The 23,177-nt window shown below is 34.4% G+C and overlaps 1 protein-coding gene across 1 annotated transcript; it reads right to left on the bottom strand.

Moving 5' to 3' along the window:
• Positions 1-2,817: 2,817 nt before the first annotated feature.
• On the bottom strand, positions 2,818-22,144 carry LOC143225998 (aldehyde dehydrogenase 1A1-like). Its single transcript, XM_076456324.1, has 12 exons — positions 21,989-22,144; positions 14,738-14,842; positions 14,332-14,472; positions 10,418-10,544; positions 8,367-8,428; positions 7,538-7,780; positions 7,217-7,319; positions 6,671-6,855; positions 5,491-5,813; positions 5,061-5,135; positions 4,346-4,385; positions 2,818-4,140 (listed from the first exon to the last, which is right to left on the bottom strand). The coding sequence occupies exons 1-12, from the start codon at positions 22,025-22,027 to the stop codon at positions 4,108-4,110; spliced, it is 1,476 nt and encodes a 491-aa protein (XP_076312439.1). The 5' UTR covers positions 22,028-22,144; the 3' UTR covers positions 2,818-4,107.
• Between the last annotated feature and the right edge of the window lie 1,033 nt (positions 22,145-23,177).

Raw genomic sequence — 23,177 nt, forward strand, 5'->3', positions numbered from 1 at the left:
ACTAATTCCCCGTCACACCAAACATACTTGCCTTTTCAGCCGTGGGGGCATGATAATGTTTTGGTCAATCCCACTATTCGTTTTTATTTAATATAGTTGTGGGGTATGACCTGAAGAAAACTGAAGAAGGGTTATAAATTTTCAAACTTTTATTTCACTTTCAGCACTTATTGAGTCTTAGTGTTTTATAAATTAAGAAATTGAGGGGCCGAGGGGGGACACCATTGTTAGGCTATGCTTAGGGCATCATTTCTTATGGGTTGGTAAGTCAGAAAACTTATAACCATAAAAACCTAATTTTTATACTAGTGGTGCAGAACGCACAGCTTGTTCATGGTGTTATTTCAAGAGCTAAAGTACAGTGTGAAGCAGGGCTTATCAATCACCAATAGATGACTGTAACACGTAGAATACTCTATGCTTTGTACACTATATAGTTGGTGTTTTTAGAAAGCTACACACTATATAATGTACTAAGTGAAGGAGTTAAATAATCAAATCACTACACATGACATTACATTTCATTACACGCGTTCATAGAATAAATTAACTTTCAGTCAAGGTAAAAACATCACAAAACAATCATCAAAAACACTTTAAATGTTGTATGGAGGGCAGTGCCAAAAAATTAAAAACAAGAATATATGGATGATACAGCTGTACACAGGTCAACCGTACATGACAATCAATATTAGAATATTACACTGTTTGTTTGTTTTAAATCTTGCGCAAAACCACACAAAAGTTATCCGCGCCAGATGTCCCTAATTTAACAGCTAGTCATCACCACCCATCGCCAACTCTTGAGTTACTCTTTTACCTACGAATAGTGTAATTGACCGTAATATTACAACGCCCCGACGTCTGAAGGGGCGAATACGTTTGGTATAACGGGGATTTAAACCCGCTACCCTCAGATTACAAGTCAAGTGCCCTAACCACCTGGCCAACATTACACTGATAAATACATCCTTCCCTTTAATATTACAGCGACTGGAAATAATATATTTCTGATTGTAGGTATGCAGTTTGCTTATCATAATATCATGAACATATTATGGCAGGCATCAGTGTAATGTAAGTGAAAGCTTAGGACTTACGTATAAGGAAAACCAAATCGAGTCAAAATGTATCTTGATTAATGCAGACTCTCTTTAGGAAGTTGGTCAGTTTTGTATTTGTTAGTTTCACAGTGTTTCATTGAATTTAATATTGAAAGTCATGTATAGCTGTATCTTTCCTATATTCTTGTTTGCGTTTTCTTTGGCACAGTCATGTCTACTACATTTTAATTTATAAACTGTTTTTAATACTTGTTTATATTTATTTTATGATATATTTTGGTGTCCACTTAGAGCTAACCAGCAATGTTAAAGAAAATACAGCATTATACATCATCAGTCAGATACACCACATTTAATACGATGGCATCCAGCGTTATCCAGCTTTCTTCCCTTCTCCTTCCCTCCCTTATGTGTTTTGCGGTTGTCGCAGCGAAACAGAAATCAAGTCAAGAAATATATTAATTTATGGATTTTGCTCTCTCTACTTAATAATTATGAACTTCTTTTAACCAAGAAGGGGGCGTTTATGAAGATCAATAGATCTCTGAGCATCCCCTGATTTTATCTCATCAAAATATCTGTAAGAAATAGCAATAATTAATAATGCCAGATATATAAGTGGTAGTGTCATGGCTAGAGTAGTCCATGAATCTCAACCAACAACATGTCGTAGGGCAGTAATGGTAATAGGTGTAGAACCATTGTGTAAACTTATTAGGATTTATTTTTCACTTCAAGTTGACAACAGACGTCTTTGAACCGAAAAGTTTTAGCAAATGTGCTTATATACGCGAAATTTGTTTCCCTTACTTAGCAAAAGTCTTAACTGTTCCTTTCGAAACGTTTTAATGTTTCTATTTATGACATATTTATTAGTTGTGTAAACTTAAAAAGAACTGAACAATTACAATAATAGGAAAATATGGTGTTCAGTTCGTCATTATTATTTTTATCTTTTTGTTGTTGTTAAGCGCAAAACTACACAATGAACTATATGTGCTGTGTTTACCACCGAACATCGAGGAATACTGTACATTTATTATATGTTTACCAGCAAAAGCTGCTGACAAGTAATACGTGTTAATTAATTCAAATTTATTATCATTCCCTGTGGAAGTTACTTTCAAATTGGTTTGAATAAACTATTTTGTCATTGCAAGATGTCGTAATGCAACATAATACGAACGAAGACCTTTTTTTATTTTATATATCTGAAGTAATGCATCTGCTAATCTTAATTATGTTCAACTCCCATTACTACGGGGATGATATTGAAAAGGCCGAGAAAAGATAAGGATTAATTGAATTTTAAGAAACATTATTCTCTCTTAAATATCCATTATCTCAAATAAATAATTAGCCACAATTTTGGTTATCCAGTAGTTTTTCTTCTAGTTCAATTCTGTTACATAGTAAGCCCGGCATGGCCAAGCGTGTTAAGGCGTGCGACTCGTAATATGAGGGTCGCAGGTTCGCAGCCCCATCGGGCCAAACATGCGCTCGCCCTTTCAGCCGTGGGGGCGTTATAATGGTACGGTCAATCCCACTATTCGTTGGTAAAAGAGTAGCCTAAGAGTTGGCGGTGGGTGGTGATGACTAGCTGCCTTACACTGCTAAATTAGGGACGGCTAGCACAGATAGCCCTCGAGTAGCTTTGTACGAAATTCAAAACAAACAAACTGCTACACAGAGGATCAATGTAATTAACATATTCTATTGACTGAAATAGAAAGTATGGCCAGGATAATTAAAATAGTGATACAGGAATTTATTTTATTCCTTTTTTACCTTTCATTCTTACACGTAATATTTGAGAAGTTTACCTCATTTACAGCACCTTTCGTTGTCTATATCACATTTTCAGTTCCAAGCGTACAAATCACAGTTATTTCAGAAGTGAGATGATAAAACAATGTATGTCAAATTAAATATCGTTGGAGATTGGTACAATTGTTATCTCCCCTCAAACACACACATACAAAGCAGTAAGTTTCAAAAATAAATTGTTTTAATAATGTGATAACATCAATCCTTCAACGCTTTCCAAAATGTTCTTCAACAGTTAGGACAGAGTAGGGCAGACTATGAAAAGTCGTTTCTCAGTCTTAACAGTTAAACTTAATATACATTTACAATATACGAGTATTAACAGTGAAACTATAATAACGTCACTGCAATTAGAACACACATTTAAAATATATTTGATTAAATAATTAGTCATTTTTTTAAATTTTGAACAAAATAAATGAGTTTTCTTATATGGACAGTTGTTAATGAATAAATACATCATAAAAGCTCCATTAGTTTTAAAAATTATTAAACTTCTCCAGTAAATTATCTTAAAATATTTATGTAAAATAAGCTAGGTGCAGAGATATTTACTTTTTATTGAGCCAGAAACCTAGAAAATAAAATTAATTATTCTGTTTCATAGAAGATTAGTTTGAAGATAACCAAAGCAATTTGTGTACTTTTATATATACTAAACCCTGAATTTTAATGTCATAAATCTGAACACTTACCAATGAGCCATTTGGGGCCCCCAGTGACAGTAACAGTTTGTGATTACATTGTGTGAATTAAGTATGTTTATCAGGATAAACTTGTACCAATTTATTTTTAATTTGAAAGTTAATAATGACCTAAATTAAATTCTCCAGAGATTTGGCATATACCTTCTGAATGATTTACCAAATCTAAACAATGCAAAGTTTTAGCCAAAAGTATTGCAGCAATAAACATATCTCCTTTAATACAATGTCTCAAATACAATTCACCAGATATGAGTTAGTTCAAAGTGAAAAACCTCAACACTATTTCATGTGCTATCATACATTTTTAATAAAAACAATGATATAAAGTTGTCCAAACAAAATTTCATATTTACTAACAAATGGTTAAATTTTTATTAATATAATCTATAAAATTTGATAAATCAACTAATAATAAAACCCAAAAGATGTTATATTCCAAACAAAAGCAACAATTAAAAAATATAATCAATACATTGAAATAAGCAGGAATCTTCTCCAGAGTTGAAAGTTTAAGAGTTTTTTTGTGGAATGTACACAGTAACCTGAAAAACAAAATACAAATCTAACAAATAGTTTTATCATATTTTTTATAATAATCAGTAGATCATGATGTAAAGTTTCATTTGGAATAAGTAACTTAGCTAGTACAACAGTTTTCATAAAGGATAAAAAATAAAGTTCTTAAAAGGCATTTTTACCTATTTATTTTTTAAATAAATGCACAAAATCCTTAAAAGTTTTACTTACAGTTTTGACTTCTGTGTACTCGTGGATGGCATCTTCTCCCCTGTACAAGATTTGAAATTTGTTATGAAAAGACTAAATGAAATCAAAAACACCTTCAATATTCTTACTTATCTCATCTTTGTAGTGTAAGACACCTAAAATTCATAATGCTGTATTCAAAGGAATGTCACCAAAACAATTTTGTAGTTCAACATAATTTTCAAGCTGATTCTGAAAAAAATCCTCATGTTATTGTTTATGACAGCTTTATTGATGTGTGATGAAACAAACTAACTAAAATAAATCAGTACAACAGTCTGAAAACTAAATATGAAACTTTTTTTTTGACATCTCAATATTCATGCCCTTGTGAAGAGTTGAGAGTATTTTATACAAAATGTATGATCAGATAAGAAATTTACACAGTTGGCAACATAATTATGTATATTATTAAAATATATAGAAATGAAATTTTATTTCAAAAGACTACTATAAAGAAATCTCATTACTGAGTTTTCAGATGTTATTCTTGAAAGTATAACTTTGTTTTAGGTAAAAAAAACGAATGTATAAAAATTGTCAACATAAAATAATTTGGATAAAGAAGTCTTAATATTTGGGTATACATTAATAACAAGTGTTGTATATATTTTCTAGAAAGCTTCCTTTAAACAAATAACTATCTTGTACAATACAAGAAAATTTTGCTTTCATAAAAGAAACCAGTACTACTTGCATTTCTCGACCTTGGCCTGACATTTTGAATCCTCCAAAAGGCACTTGTGGACCAGAAACAAGGTAACAGTTCACCCTAAGATAATGATAATAAAATTATCAACTGCATTATATCAAATATGACTAAGTAAATGAACAACAAGCATTACTTAAATGTTATGGAACAACATATGTTTGAATTATACGGTTTTATTTTTTAAAAGATTTGTTTATTTACCAACTTTATTTCACAAGTTTTATTCCCAGTTTATGCTACATGAGAATCTACAGTTTAACCTACTGTACAAAGGAAAGCATAAAGGTATACAAACATATTCATTACAAATTGTTTTTGTTCTTTCATTTGTTTTTGAAGAGGTAATTTCATGAATGGCAGATGAAACTGCACAATTACTTTAATACTATATTTGACATAAAAAATAATTTCTTACCATATGGTTCCAGCTCTGACACCTTGAGTATACAACAAGGCTGTTTCAATGTTGCTAGTAAATATACCTGCTGCCAAACCATAGTGAGTATTATTAGATCTTTCAATAACTTCATCCAAAGTTTTGAACTTCATTAACTGTTGCACTGGTCCAAATATTTCTTCTTTAGCAATTTTCATATTGTCGGTAACGGATGAGAAAACAGTTGGTTGCACATAAAAACCTTTTTCACCAAGTCGTCCACCACCACATTCTATTTTTGCTCCTTCCATCTTACCACACTCAATAAAGTTTAGAATTTTTGTGAACTGGTTATGATCAACCTACAAGAGAAATTAAAGCATGTCTGCACACATATTGATATATGATAAATATATATAACAAAGTTATTCATTACTGTTTTACCTATTCTAAATTATGAAATACTATAGTGCATGAAAAGACTATGTAGTTTATTGGAAAAGACAACAACCTAATATATTTGTTTATATAATAAAGATCATACTAAAAATACATTTTAAACATAGCTTATTACTACATTTTCACATTAAACTATCAATTGCATTTAATACAATTGTAGGTGACCTTTATCAATATGGCATTATTCCCAAAATACTTGAAATGTATAAAGGTAGCGATGAACATATTTTGCCTATTGATGTTAACTTACTATTAATTTCAGAGTGTTGTACTTCACAATAAGTATCATTAACAAAATTAGTTATAATGAATGTTCCAAAAAAAAAAAAAAAAACATAACCACTGTTCTATTCTATTACAAATACATGGTAAAAACATCATTACCAGCATTTGATCATCATTCTCAATAATAGTACAACATTTGTATACAATAACAGTTATACAAATATTTATATGCAGAATCCAAAGTTTTCACATAACTGGTTCATTTAACATAGAAAAAAAGACAGTTATTAAGAAGGCTTCAGGAGCATTTACTTTTTTTGAAGCTTTATTAATCCTGTTTCAAATAAACTAAAATGTAATTATTCTTTGCAACACTATCATGTAAAGACAATATCAGTATATTGAATTTTGCATATCATTTAAGTAACATAGTTCAAAGCCAGCCCAGTATTTACCAGATGCATGGTTTGGTTTCTATATGAATTGAAGATTACAGTATAGTAAACATGTTAAGAGTAAGATAATTGGAAAATACCTGTGGGCCCTGTTCAGTTTTTTCATCAAAAGGATCACCAACAATTTTCTTTATTGCCAGTTCTCTACTCTTCTTCACAAACTCATCATAAATTTCTTCTTGAACATAAGTGCGCGAGCCAGCACAACAACATTCTCCTTGATTGTAAAAACATCCAATATGAGCCATTTCAACTGCTTTATCCACTAAAATAAAAATGTTGAAAGATTTATTTTATTACAAATAGAAATCTGTAATAAATATAGATTTAATACAAGAACAGAGGTGGTAATAGTAATTATTTTCTAAATATTCTTTACAAAATAGAGTTCTACTTTAATTATACAGGACATAACCCTTTATAAAGCACCAGATAATCTAATATGCTTTAGGAATTTCCCTAATACCTTTATACTTCTAAGGTTTCTATATCTTAAGATTTATATGCATTATGGGTACAAATTTTCTGATAGTATACTTAGAGCATAGACATAATAACAGTTATTAAAATAATAATAATAATAATGAAATCCTTGTGTAAAATATGCACTTTCCAGCAGTACTCACAATCAGCATCTGCAAACACCACCAGGGGACTCTTTCCTCCCATCTCAAGAGTAACTCTTTTAGTGTTGCTTCTACCTGCTGCCTGCTGAATTAACTTCCCTACCTAAAAATGAAATAATTAGCAAAAGAACCATATTCTTTCCCCATGTTATGAATATATTTAAATCATAATTGATTCTTAAAGGGCATTGACAAAGATTTTAGAAACACTGTTTGACGTTGGTGTAATAATCAAACTTGTCTCTCCCTCTCTCAATATTTTTGCAACAGATCCTAAACTGTTATATTGCAAGATTTTAATTCAGCATAAGATATTCTCACCTCAGTTGAACCAGTAAAGGAAATCTTATCAATATCGGGATGTTCCGAAATAGCTGCTCCAGCAGTTGCTCCATAACCAGGAACAATGTTAACAACACCAGGAGGAAATCCAGCTTCTTTAATTAAACTTCCTGCATAGAGTGCTGTCAGTGGGGTCTGTTCAGCAGGTTTTACAACAACTGTATTCCCAGCAGCTAAACTGGGTCCTAATTTATAGATCACCATCAGAAGAGGAAAATTCCACTGTATTAAGAATATGATATTATTATTATTATGTAATATCATGATATATATTCATAAATGAACAATATATTTTTACTTTGTGTTTTTTTAAACAAAAATAACAGTTAAGTTAATTGGTACACTTGTGTATCTATCAACTTCAACTAATTTAAAATATCATATATATTCTATGGGCTCTAAAGCAATACAAGCTGCAACTCTCAAGAATATTTTATGCAGGATTAGAGTTAACTATTGTATGAGATCTTAGGTATAGTCAAATACATCAGTCAAAAGAGGTTAACCTCCTAAGTCTAAAACAGTAATCAGATCTCAAATATGTCATGAACTGACAGAGCTATGAGCTAAACGTTTATACTTTATGAAACAAAAACTCAGAGTCATTCTATGAGCTGCTATGCTGAGGAAAAAAAATGCTTTAGCTAACTCTTTATACTTAGCATTAACACCCCATCTTAAATTAGCTTTTGACTTGCAGGTTTTACTATTTTTTTTAGTAACCAAAAGAGTATTTACTGACTATAACTGCTTATATTAAATAAACATGTTTTCTGAGTTAGAATACATAACACGAACAACTACTTACAGGGGCAATTAAGCCACAAACTCCCACAGGCTCAATCCTTGTGAAGCTGAAAAGGTTTCCATCTACATATGTATAAAAATATTTATATTAGGCAAAAATATATGATTGGATATAAAAAATCTGCAGAATATTGAAATTAATTTAACATTTTAAATAAGTGACACAAAAACAACATTTTGAGACAACATGAAACTTATTAGTCCATCTCAGATATTCCACCCTCTAAACTAAAACTATTGTCTAATAAATTTTTTTAAAATCTTAAAGTTGGCCTTTATAATATACATACTTACCCTGCTTTTTCTTAAAACTAACTTAAATTTACTGCCTTTAGAGCATCTGATGGCAACCCATTCCAAAACCCAACCACCCTGTTAGAAAAATGAAACTGTCTTAGCTGAAGATGACTCCTACTCTGTCAAAATTTATATTTGTGTCTCCTGGTCCTACTATTCTCACTACTAAATATGAAAAAAAGATGATGCATCAACACTGTCAGTTCTCTTAATGATCTTAAACATCTCAATCAGATCACACCCAACTCTTCATACCTCAACAGAAAAGAATTTGAGAGATTTTAGCTTCTTCTTATATGACAATCCCTCCATCCCAAACACCATTCTTGTACATTTTCTCTGAATTCTTTCCAAAAACTCAATGTCTTTCTTATGATAAGCAGCCCAAGAATGAACATAATATTACAATTATGGCCTAACCAGTGAACAGTGCAATGAAATTATAACCTCTTTTTGTGTAGATACAAACTAAAATTCTCTTTGTTCTACCACTAGCAACTAGTTTAGATAACTTTAGATACTGTTTGGCTATTACACCAAAATCCCTTTTCTTCATAATACTGTTAAGGTTACTCCCATTCAAATTATACTTATAATTCAAATTATGATAACCCACATGCATTGTTTTGTATTCATTATAATTAAAACCCACCTACCATTTATTTGATCGACTCACTAAATGATTTAAATCCCTGTGTAAATTAGCAGCATCCCCTCACAGCCAGCAACATCCAAAACCTTAATATCATCTTCAAACTTAAGTAATTTACTGACTATTCCTTCATCTGTGTCATTGATATAAATAAAACAGAGCAATGGTTCTAAACTAAGCTCTGAGGTACCCCACATGTGACAGTTTGACTGAACTGCATTTGCAACAGTCCTCTGCTTTTTATTCTAAAGGCAGCTGGTATGGGTATTAAAACTTTTATTAAAATAAAGTAGAGAACAATGTTGACCTTCCTAGGTCATCTTCAGGTTAACCTAAAAGTCGAAATGTTGTTCTCTACTTTATTTTAATAAAATTTTTAATGCTCATACCAGCCGTCTTTAGGATACATCTTTACATCAAGTGGGTTTCTCATCATCACGAATGTTCTGCTTTCTTCCATGTAACTATTCTAGCATTCAATTTGCTAACTTAAGCCCCCACATCTATAGACACTTTTACAAGATTGTCAAATGCTTTCTGAAAATATAGATACACAAAATCTACACCCCTTACCCTCACCTACATAAGTTGTAACCTACCCAAAAAATGCCAAAAGATTTGTAAGGCAAGATTTTCCTTTAGTGAAACCAAATTGACTTTGTTAAATGACTTCGCAAAGCATCTTTCAACAGATGTTCCACAGTTTTGTTCACAACTAATATAAGACTAATGGGTCTATAATTACTGGGACAACTTTAATCATCTCCTTCAATACAGAGGAGTTACATTAGCTAACTTCCAGCCCTTTGGTATACATGTACTGACAAAAAATAGTAGTAAATGGCTCACATATCCAATATTTAACCTTCTTCAAAACCCTTGAGGAAATACAGTCTGACCCAGGAGCCTTACCATATTTTAAACTTCCCAATCTTTTTCTTTACTGGCTCAGAATTAATGCAGTCATCTTGTTTGATGTAGTCATCATAAGTTCATAACCTTTCAAATATGACAACAATAAATTATCCTAATTATATTTCACCATCTCTTTTTTCAATTTTTAAATTTTATTTGTAACACATCAACTAATTTACTTCACCCACCAACTGGTATGGTCTTCCCATGAACCTTATCTGCCCATCCAGCAAAATAACGAATAGTTTTGATTCCAAATTCCACATCTCCTCTGGCATTTCTGAAAGGTTTCCCACAATCTATAGTTTCCAGACTCTGGAAATAATAACCAGTAGGTAAATGACACATTAAATTTCGAATTGATAAACAAAAGGTTAACCATTTTGAGAAAGGGTAAAGTTGACTAAACCAATAAAAATAATAATTTTAAAATCAAGTAACTTGTCTTTAACATTATTTGATATACCACTACAAAACTTTAATAATACATATTTGTGTGTGTGTGTGAACAAAATAAAGGATTATTCAAGATCAAAAGAAATAGCTGTTTTGCAATTGTCTTACCTTATCAACACGTGGATGTTTTGATTGAAAACTGTGTGTTATAGTGGGAAGCAAACATAGCAGAGAAGTATTGTTTGTTTGTTTTTTGAATTTCGCACAAAGCTACTCGAGGGCTATCTGTGCTAGCTGTCCCTAATTTAGGTGTGTAAGACCAGAGGGAAGGCACCTAGTTATCACCACCCTCCGCCAACTCTTGGGCTACTCTTTTTAACAACGAATAGTGGGATTGACCATAACATTATAACGCCTCCACAGTTGAAAGAGTGAGCATGTTTGGCGCGACAGGGATGCGAACCCGCGACCCTCAGATTACGAGTCGCACGCCTTAACACGCTTGGCCATGCCGGACTGGCAGAGAACTAAGTTTGTTTGTTTTGGAATTTCGCACAAAGCTACTCGAGGGCTATCTGTGCTAGCCGTCCCTAATTTAGCAGTGTAAGACAAGAGGGAAGGCAGCTAGTCATCACCACCCACCGCCAACTCTTGGGATACTCTTTTACCAACGAAAAGTGGGATTGACCGTCACATTATAACGCCCCCCACGGCTGGGAGGGCAAGCATGTTTGGCGTGACTAGGCCGCGAACCCGCGACCCTCAGATTACGAAGCGCACGCCTTAACGCGCTAGGCCATGCCAGGCCCCAGAGAAGTAAGAGAACAAAGTATGACAAAAATTGTCTTTAAAGAAAGCCAGAACTTCATTGAACCATGATATACTTAAACAAGGTTACAAAATAATGAAGAAAACTTCTCTTGTTTCTTTATCTGCTTCAGGGTTGAACTCTTGTTTTGTTGTCATGTCTCTGATAAAAGAATCAATCTAGATCAGTGGTTCTCAAAGTGGGCGGTACCGTTCCCCTGGGGGTGTTGGGAAATTCCATGGGAGCAATAAATGAAAAAGGTGCGGTATTAAAAAAAAAAATGAGGCGGCGGTTTGGTGTGGTTTGTTTTGAATTTTGCGCAGAGCTACACGAGGGTTATCTGCGCTAGCCGTATCCTAATTTAGCTGTGTAAGACTAAAGGAAGGCAGCTAGTCATCATCACTTACTGCCAACTCTTGGGCTACTCTTTTACCAATGAATAGTGGGATTGACTGCACATTATAACGTCCCCACGGCTGAAAGGGCGAGCATGTTTGGTGTGACGGGGATTCGAACCCGCGACCTTCGGATTATGAGGCTACGGGGAAACAGTTAGGAGCAGCAAATGTTTAAAAAAAGTTCTATTAATAATTGAAGAATAATATCATAAAAAGCAATATGTGGAATTGATAATTATAGGCATAAAACACGGATTTCTTTTGAGCGGCGCAGTGTGTCTTTGCCGGTATGACTGTTGTGTGCTGTGACGTAACTAAAATCGCTTTTTTTTAAAAAAAAGAGAAATATACCAGTTACATAATTCTATCTGAAATATTTTCGCGTTTCGCATAGAGTGATCGTGTCCACTCTCGAATGTAAGCAACCGCTTAAAACTGTAATTCCTTTTCCTGTCGCCATTTTCTGGCTGTATTTGAAACGTGTGTGTGTGTGTTTTTCTTATAGCAAAGCCACATCGGGCTATCTGTTGAGCCCACTGATGTGAGAAAGTTTTGTCAAATGAAGCTATGAAACCTTCGAAGATCCTTGATCACTCGACATAAAATCACTCTGACAAAGCAGACAAAAACATAACTTATTTTCAGTCTCTGCAAGAAAGAGTTCAGAAACGGAAAACCTTGCAAACTAGCGCTTCACAACAAAACAATGATGATTTGCATGCTTCGTACAATATTTTGTTGTTGATAACCAGAACTGGTTGAACGTTTGTTGCTGCACACAGAAGTCAGATGGTTATCGAAGGAAAACTGCCTGCGACGTTTCTACTCATTTTTTGAAGCAGTGGTAGAATTCTTCAAGGTTCCAATGTTTCCTTTAGTGAGGAACTCAGAAACACCAAACACGACACTGCTTACTTGTCAGACATATTCGCGCTGTTTAACGAATTCATTTTGTAACTCCAAGTGTAACATAGGCTGTTGTGAGCTCTTCCAGTTTCCGAGTCTCTCCGAATTGGAAGAGAAGTAGATGACGACCTTCAAGCGTATTGTACACACCTGGAGGAACTGCACGGAGAAATGTCTGAAAGATTTCAGAATCTTCTTTACCTCCAAATACCAGATTAGGTGGGGCCCGGCAAGGCCAGGTGGTTAAGGCACTCGACTCGTAATCTGAGGGTCGCGGGTTCGAATCCCCGTCATACCAAATATGCTCGTCCTTTCAGCCATGGGGGCGTTATAATGTTACGATCAATCCCACCATTCGTTGGTAAAAGAGTTGGCAGTGGGTGTTGATGACTAGCTACCTTCCCTTTAGTCTTACACTACTAAATTAGGGGCAGCTATCGCAGATAGCCCTCGTATAGCTTTGCGCGAAATAAAAAAACAACAGCAACACAAAAACAAAACAAACCAGACTAGGTGATCAATCCATTCCTGGATATCAACATCAAGGAAACAGGAAGGGTAGAGGAAGAACTGATCTCACTACAAAATGACATTGAGCTGAGGCCAAAGTTCAAAATATAATATCAAGTGTTTTGGTTACAGAAAGAAATTTCTAAATGCTACTGTGTACTGTGGAATGAAGTCAAGGTGTACTTTATTGCCTTCCCGACATCGTATATAGTAGAGCGTGGCTTCATTGCGGTAGCCCTGCTTATTTCCAAATAAAGAAATAGACTGCAAATTACTGAATGTGAGGATCTCAGGCTTTTTTTTTAGTACCTTGCAGCCTGATATGGAGAAATTTGTATCAATGCATCAAGCTCATCCATCTCATTAAAAGGTTACAGAACAGTGCAGTTACCAATACACCCTTTAGTGATGTTAAATGAAGTGGTTTACTTGATCAAGCTTAAGTTTATAAATATATAAGCTTGCATTATCATTGTAGTGATTGCCGTTGTGTAGACTTGCAGATAAATAGGCTTAGTAGAAGTCTTATACCGGTACTATGAAGATATTATTATGTATGCGTGTGGAGTAGGAGGAAAGCACTAGGGATGTGGTCTGGAAGCGAAGGGGGCTGAAGCCTGAAAAAGCTTGGGAACCACTGATCTAAATGAAAAGTTAAGACATCATGGCTATCTTGTAACTATTACAAGAAATGTTCAATGGGTTAACTTGATTTGTTTCAAACTTGCAGTTAGAAGTTTGAAGAAGATATTGCAATAAAGATTTAAGAGATCATTAAATTATTAGAACTATAAGCATTTCTTACACACACAGTTTTAAGATTTGGTTTAAACTATGCATTATTCTCTTATTCATTAATTTAGTACATCTTAAATTTAGTTTTATACACTGTCCCACAGTGGATAAATTTATGGATTTAAATGTTAAATCTGGGGTGTGGTTCTCCTAGGTGAACAGAGCACAGATTATCCATTTTGTTGCTTTGTGCTAAAAATTCAACAACAGATACATACAATATAAGAATGAGAAAAAAGTTCAGATTACTGAGAAATTAATAATAAAGTATATATATATATATACTAACAGCTAAGTATTCTTTATCCCGTTCAAGTAAATCAGCAAACTTGTTGAGCAGCTTGCCTCTTTCTGAAGCATCCATAGTTCTCCATGTTGAGCCTAATTTGAAAGCTTTTTTGGCTGCCTTCACTGCTTTGTCAACATCTGCCTGAAAAGAAAAAAACACACATAAATGAAATGTTTCACCAATCTATAAAAATCTTAGAAAATGTTGGACCCACCCAAAGGTGGATATATTTAATGTTATTAATATATCTTCACTAAAATATGTCTGACTAAATTAATGTTTATCCATCATCTTTCTTATTCTAAAACTACCCATGCTCAAAGACATCACTTGTATTCAACAGAAATATTTATGTAGAAAGAATAGATTCAGTCAGGTTTAACTGTACAGAACTGAAATTCCATACCTTATCTCCCTCCTGAACATCTATTATCTTATCACCTGTTGCAGGATTAACTGTTGGAAAGACTTTTCCACTTACAGAATCATGCCATTCATTGTTGATAAAGATCTGCAAATGAAGACAGTTACATAACTTTAGCAGCAAAGATTTTATCAATCTATAAAAATATTAACATCAAGAAGAACAAGTCCTACCCTTTTATTTAACATAGAAAATTTCAATGAGATGATCAATACCCATGATTTTCCAAAGAGATCAGATCAACAGAAATAAACGTTAATAGCAGAAAAAAAAAACAATAACTCACACACTTTTTGAAAGTAGATTTTCTTCCATAAAAAGTAAATGGCAAATGAAATTACAAGCATATTTTATAAATTATAATGGTCATTGTACTGAAAGTGAGAAAATAATATCACCTACAATGATGAATAGCACTGCATATGTATGTGTGGTGTGTTCTCCACGTGCGGGAAAACAGAGAGAGTAGATATGAAATAATAACACCTTATAAAAAATTAAGCTGTAGTTATATTTTGTGGAGCTAGGTTATGTTGTTTACAAGTACCTCCAGCACTCAAGAAATAAAGAGATTGCAAAAGTGATCATGAAATAAGCAAGATTATAAAATCAGGTCTGGAGAAAATACCACGATGAAAGGCAGAAGTTTCACACAAATTTTCATTCTAAAATACGGAATTCTGAACAAAATTAAAATCATATTGTATTTTAGTACACAGCATTATCTGCATAGCATATAATTATCTAGCTTCATTTATTTTACTATATTTTTCTATCAAAGCTATACAACTTTATAAAAAGTGTCCATCGATGCTTTGCAGGCCAGTTTTTCTAATTTGTTTTTCTCTTTCACCAACCTTATAACCATATTTTTTCATTAATAATTCTAGCATTTCAGTGTGTGTCTTATAACCCTTACTGTCACTGCAGCTCATATATATACATACAAGTATGTGTGAAAAGGTTGATTATAAATAATACTCTACAGGTCAGATTACAGCTCTGGTACTTTTCGGGAAGACATATATTTTAAGTACACATCGACACCAAGAAAATGCTTTTGTATTAGAGAATATTCAAGTCTAAATTTCATAAGACTGATGAAAATAGTTTGCATATAAACATTTCCGAATCTGTAGATCAAATAAAAAATATACCATCACTTTATTGTTTTCAGAAGTGTGGTTGGGCAGAATTTTTCTCCAAGATTTGATTTTCAATTTCACCTTTAAAAGTGTTAACAAAGTTAGAATCTATTTTGTGCACATAGCACAGACCTCGACAAATATATTCAGATCTAGGAGTCATTAAAAAATCTCAAGAGCCAGGTGTGTCTAACCTAATTTCACTACTGTTTGTGGTGGCCACACTAGTGACTGGATTATACTCGCCTCCGTTATTCGCGATCCTCGATTATCTGCGGTTTTGTCTTTCCCCAACTTTTTCTCAAAATAACTGTGCCATTCAATTTTAGACAATAATTTATATGATTTGGAGAAATTGTCGCTCAGAAATTAATTTTGATTGCAAAAGTTCAGGTGTTGTATGATATCCAGGGTTTTCGCGTACATTCAAATCGTAAGGTTCAAGTCTAGCCTTATCAGTTTTATTTTTAGCTGTCAAGGAAGGAATACAAAATATTTGTAGCTTGTTAAGTTCATTTAATTAGTGATTAAAACGTAGTATACAAAAAACACAAGATACTCATTACAATTTCTTAAAAAATTCACTCAACTTCACTAGTTCTTCGTTGTTTTATGTTACATATTGGGCGTCCTTTAACATATTCTTTCATGCATACAATTGCTATTTCCAGACTGTTTCGGCACGGCTTTTTTCGTAATAATAGGTAAGCATAAATTAGCGTCAAGATTTTACTAATTTTTCACAAACGTTGATAGAGTGTGTTTGTGTGTGTTTTTCTTATAGCAAAGACACATTGGGCTATCTGCTGAGCCCACCGAAGGGAATCAAACCTCTTATTTTAGCCTTGTAAATCCGTAGACTTACCGCTGTACTGGCGGGGTCGATACAGTGTGAATGCACTTTAATGGGTTCAGCAAAAAATGCTGAAATTTAAGAATTTTCTTTTACACCTATGTTAGTAGTTACATTCAACTAAAACTGGAATGAGCAGTTACAAGAGGAAGTACTGTAGAAGAAAAAGTGTAATTAAACTCGTGTAATTCAAAATAAATTTAGAGAAATCGAGCGTGCCCAACTGACTGACCTCGTGACACTTGGCTTTTACGACTATGATGGTTGTGACAGGCCCGGCATGGCCAAGCGTGTTAAGGCGTGCGACTCGTAATCTGAGGGTCGCGGGTTCGCATCCCCGTCGCGCCAAACATGCTCACCCTTTCAACCGTGGGTGCGTTATAATGTGACGGCCAATTCCACTATTCGATGGTAAAAGAGTAGCCCAAGAGTTGGCGGAGGGTGGTGATGACTAGGTGCCTTCCCTCTGGTCTTACACACCTAAATTAGGGACGGCTAGCACAGATAGCCCTTGAGTAGCTTTGTGCGAAATTCAAAAAAAAAAACAAAATTATTTATAGAAATTTTTTTGTAAATCGGTCAAAACTGATATTTGATAATTTGCGTCTGGCACGACCTACTGATTATTCTAATGTTGTAACTTCAATTTTAAACAAGTCATTTAGTGGTATATCTTTTTTTATTCTGATATATTTGTCGACTGGAGATATAACCTCTTACACTGCTAAATTAGGGACGGCTAGCACAGATAGCCCTCGAGTAGCTTTGTGCGAAATTCAAAAACAAACGTTTTTGACAACGTTTATAATTATTTATGATGGGATCAAACGACAATAATATTATTATTTAAAGGAAAGAACTTAAACAAAAGTACTTAATTTCACAGCAATGGGTGCACGCTAACAGTTATCTGATATCAGTAACTACTTAATAGTATTACTGCCTGAACTAACTGAGTCCAAACACGCGCAATGATTGGTTGAATTTAAATTTAAAAAAAAAGTAACAAATAACTCAAAATTGGTAATATGTTATGCAACTGCAGCGCTTCATTCCTGAAAAAACACACGAAGAATTGCTGAATCTGCCAACAAAATCCTAGAAACAAACTTCGCTTTAGGACTTAAAGAACGTGAAAATATTGCTGGCTTCCAAGAATCCAGAAGTGTTATATACTCTTCAAAAAAAGAAATGCAAAAGGCAAAATTATTCCGGGTAGTTCTGTATGACATGTGTGAAACTTTACCCATTCACCGCTGAACATCCAAAGTCTGCAAAGGCGAAGTTCACGCTCACTAGTTGAAGTTTACGTTACTCAACGTCAATAACGAGTATGCCCCCCGTGAGCATCAATAACTGTTTGGCATCTCCTGCCCATAGAAGCGATGAGATGACGAATCACATCCTGTGGAATGGCTGTCCACTAGCCTGCAAAGCTGCTGCAAGCTGAGGTAGAGTCCGCGGTTGAGGTTGTCGCCGTCGCAGACGTCGGTCCAACCCGTCCCAGAGATGTTCGATGGGGTTTAAATCTGGTGATCTGGAGGGCCAGGGAAGAACGTTGATGTTGTGGTGTCTCAAGAGGACAGTAGTGAGTCGGGCTGTGTGAGGACGGGCGTTGTCATGTTGAAAAACGTCGTTGACGTTCACCATGATGGGTTGCACATGGGGCCTAAGAATCTCGTAGACGGTTCCGTACGGTCTGATAGGAAATCCTACGCAGCCCTGGTATGGTTGAGGCAGTAGACGTCGCAGTGGTGGTCCTATCCCGAAGGTGACGTAACCGGATGTAGCGATCTTGTGCGGGCGTGATCACATGAGGTCTGCCAGATCGTGGACGGTCACGAGTTGATCCATGTTGTTGGTGACGATTCCATAGCCTTGTGATGGTGCTTGGGTGGACATTCACAGCTCTGGCAACATCTGATCAAGATTCGCCTGCTTCCAAGCGACCAATAGCGTTGTTGCGTTGTGTTTCAGTCAGTCTTGGCGTAACTGTATTGCGTGCCGGTGGCTTAACACTGAGCTATGGAAACCGAGAACCCGTCACTTTTATAGGGATTTTGCACATGTTGCACTTTCAGAACATGCAGATCTCTCAAACAAATTTATTGGACACGAATGCGTTTTGGCGAAAAATCCGATGTTTTCCTCCGTTTTCAAAGTGCACAACTTTTATTGTCATTTTGGTCTGACAATCAGTGCCTTAACACGTGTAACATCACATACTCTGAGCTTGTAACGTTATTACACATATTTCTCTTTAAAATAACAAAAATATCCCTTTTGCGTTTCTTTTTTTGAAGAGCATATTTAGTACAGACCTGTGCACGAATAAACCGAGAAAAAAATACTAGTTTAGTTGTCATCGCGACCTGTCGTTTAAGATATTTAGAGTTGGAACAAATATGGCCAAATCAATTACTTTATTTAATTTCGAGTTGTTGAAAATATTTAAAGGTAGTCTTAAGATAGTTTAGACTTTCATCATGTGGAAAAGTCCTTAGCACATTGCTCTGCAAAATCTCAAAAAAAATGGGCAGTATCACTGAAAAAACTCTTCAGAGAAAGTTTTTATTTGGTCAATTTATGCAATAGAAATAATAGGATAATCACAAATGTTGAGTTTATGGATTTTGATAAGTAAAATCTTCCTAGGCAGATTTGTTTTGGTTTTAAGTATTCAAAAGTATTTTAATGAATTTTATTGTTCTGTTTTAGTATCAGAACGACGAGTATTTCTATTAGTAATTTCAGAGTCGTAAGTTATTTGTGGTATCTTGGGTGATGGAGGATGAAGTAAAGATTGCTGTATAATTCACAATGGAGCTGATGATTATGTTCGTTTGATTATGCCTTTCAGATCTAGTGATTGTGTTGTTCATGGAATAAGATATATCAGTCATCAACAAATTTCTTTACATCGAGGGAGGAATTGTATAGCTGAGCGATAACAGAGGTTTCTTATGTGACTTGTATTGTTGTGAAAAAAACAAACAAAACGTTTCGCGCATTCCATGATTTGCATAGACGTGATTTTGAGGGCTTGGTGCCATGTAAAAAACCGTTATTGTGAGAATTGACTGTGATAACAGCTTTAATTCTGACTTCTAAATGTATGTACGTATTATGTAACTTGTTGCGCAGAGATTCAGCGTTTGAAAGGTATACTATTTGCTTCTCGGTGCACGAATTTTGAAAAAACAAAATTATTGAATTAACTACACGAAAAAGATTAGTTTTAGATTAAAAAAGCAGTTATGAGAAGCACTGGAGAGCAGTTTAGAAATGAGCTGGTTATTTATACTTATTTAATGATTGGTATAATTATGGAACTAGATCTGGAAGAAATCAGTTTTAGAAAAATTGGTAGTTTAAGAGTCCATAGAAAATGAAAGAATGAAAGTGAGGTGAATTATATAGGCATGAGAGATTTATAGAAAACTTAAAAATAATCACTGTATTTTAAAATAGCTTACAATACTTCGCTGCTTTACTGTAGAAGAAGAGGCAGTGGTGCTGAAATTAACATAGATGTGTTATGTAAAAAATATCATTACTCTTGAGTTGTTCGTGTAAATTTGATGTGCAGTTATTTAGTTCAAGAGACGCGTTCAGTCATCATCATATCACCAATATATAATACAATATTAGTATCAGACCATGTTTGTCAGTTAGAAGTACTGTAATTTCGTTCTCTATTACCTGCATACATGGTGTTTGTTCTGTATTTTGCGCAAAGTTATACGAGGTCTATCTGCGATACCCATCACTAATTTAGCAATGTAATAATAGAGAGTTTGGTTTGTTTTGTATTTCGCACAAAGCTAACCGTCCGTAATTTGGCAGTGAAAGACTAGAGGGAAGGCAGCTAGTCAACACCAGCCACCGCCAACTCTTGGGCTGCTCTTTTACCAACGAATAGTGGGATTAACCGTAACATTATAACGCCCCCACGGCTGAAAGGGTGAGCATGTTTGGTGTGACGGGGATTCGAACCCGCGACCCTCAGATTATGAGTCGAATGCCTTATCCACTTGGCCACGCCGGGCCAATACTAGAGGGAAGGCAGCTAGTCATCACCACCCACCACCAACTCTTGGACTAGTCTTTTACCAACGAATTGTGGGATTGATCGTCACATTATAACGCCCATACAACTGAAAGGGCGAGCATGCTTGGTGTGTCGAGGGTTTGAACCAGCGACCCTTAGATTACGAGGCGAAGGACCTAACCACCTGGCCATGCCGGGCTCTGTACATATATATATGAAACAATAGTACACAATAAGAATATAAGTACCTTGTAAAAAAATATGTAAAAAAACGTCTATTGGAGGTATTAATGATTTCTAACCAAAGTTTTTTGTATTATTAAACTAATTTGTAAGCAGTATAAGGTTTTGGTAACAAAATATGAGTTTTCGGTTTGGATTTTATATGATTTATAAAGCAATTACAATATATGATACATGAAATTAGTTTAATTACTTTACAATATCACTTTATCGGCACTAAACACATAAAAATGCTTATCCGTGATTACGAGAAAACCCACTTGCAGAGAAAATTATATATTTAACCTAAATAAAAAAACAAACATAAACAAACGCAAAATTAAAGAAGCCTTACTTATACAACAACTCAAGCCAAAAATAAACCAATACAAAGGAACACCTTTATACCTATTTTAATAAATATGTCCAATATCTAAACACGCTCTCAACATTCTTACACTCAATTACACAGCCGCCTTCAAACATGTGGTCAGTTACCGATCAGAAACCCTTTCTTTCTTTGTGAACCTGACGATGACCGAAGAAGGTCGAAACGTTGTTCGCTTCTCTACCGATGCTTTCTCTATCCATACCAGTCATTTTTTAATATATAACATAAAAATGCTGTGAAAATTTCACTTTTAGTTACACAGTTTATCGTTTCCTAACTCTGTGATTTTACAATTTTAAAGATTTTGAAATGAAAAGTTCAACCAAACACTTGTACTAATTTTCAAACGCTTTCGTTAAAAATTGCTAAACAGAGAAACCAATTGGTTAAAAAACCGTTTGGTTTTATTACTATAAAAGTATCATAGTTTATGCTAGTGATCTCCAAAGTTTAACTTACAAACTCACCAACTACATAAAATACGATAAAATAAACATCAGGCTATAAACTATTTACATTCTAAATTACAACGTAACTAACACAAAATTAAATACGATTGGATTAAACATACTTTTGTAAATTGCACTTTGGGATTTCTTACGCCTCCCATTTCTTGGTCAAACCAACCTACTAAGACAGAACAGACTGTTAAAATATCCTTACGATCAATTGTCCCTTCAAATAATGACAAAATAAAGTACTTTGAGGAGGGCTTTTGAACGTTACGTTTTTGACGACCTTGAGTTTAAAAACATGCTGAGTCACGTTGAATTCGCAATAAAATACACGTTTCCAGACCAAATAGAAGATTTAATACTGTTTGTAAGTTTGTAAAACTTTTGTATATAAGTAATTATTTTTACTAACCGTTATTAGAAATTGTATTGTTTCCAGACCAAATAGAAGATTTAATACTGTTTGTAAGTTTGTAAAACTTTTGTATATAAGTAATTATTTTTACTAACTGTTATTAGAAATTGTATTCGGCCCAGCATGGCCAAGCGTGTTAAGGCGTGCGAGTCGTAATCTAGAAAGTGCGGGTTCGCATCCCCGTCTTGCCAAACATGCTCGCTCTCTCAGCCATGGGAGCGTTATAATGTCACGATCAATCCCATTATTCGTAAAAGAATAGTCCAAAAAGAGTTGATGGTGGGTAGTGATGACTAGCTGCCTTCCCTCTAGTCTTACACTGCTAAATTAGGAACGGCTAGCACAGATAGGCCTCGAGTAGCTTTATGCGAAATTCAAAAACAAACAAACAAACTGTATTATTGTTCATATTACGAAAGAAAACTATATGTATCAATCTTTTTTAGGCAAATATCATAAATTTGATACATAACGACATTTATTTAAATTATAAATATAAACTCGGTCGCACCAAACATGCTTGCCATTTCAGCCGTGGGGGCGTTATAAAGTTACGGTCAATCCCACTATTCGTTGGTAAAAGAGTAGCCCAAGGTTTGGCGGTGGGTAGTGATGACTATTGTCTTCTCATAAGTCCTACACTGCTAAATTAGGAACGGCTAGCGCAGATACCCCTCGTGTAGCTTTGCGCGAAATTAAAACAAACAAACAAAACAGACTAAGTCTAAATCATCATTTAACTCAACTTAACGCTATTTCAAATTGTAATATTTAACAATTATAATTATACCGCAAGAAGATTTTAGGAGATTAATATGGTTATGACCCCTGCCTCAATAGCACAGCAAGCGTTTCGTTTGCTGATTTCTGACACTGAAAATTAGGTTTCG

Source organism: Tachypleus tridentatus, chromosome 9 (genome assembly GCF_004210375.1).
Source record: "Tachypleus tridentatus isolate NWPU-2018 chromosome 9, ASM421037v1, whole genome shotgun sequence".
Taxonomy (NCBI): domain Eukaryota; kingdom Metazoa; phylum Arthropoda; class Merostomata; order Xiphosura; family Limulidae; genus Tachypleus; species Tachypleus tridentatus.

Excerpts from the sequence above, each read along its gene's own strand:
- LOC143225998 (XM_076456324.1), bottom strand. The coding sequence starts at position 22,027 with ATGGGAGGCGTAAGAAATCCCAAAGTGCAATTTACAAAA. Across the intron at positions 7,781-8,366 it reads TTTGTGGCTTAATTGCCCCT|TGGAATTTTCCTCTTCTGAT; the intron begins GTAAGTAGTTGT and ends TTCTTAATACAG. Across the intron at positions 4,141-4,345 it reads AGTACACAGAAGTCAAAACT|GTTACTGTGTACATTCCACA; the intron begins GTAAGTAAAACT and ends TTTGTTTTTCAG.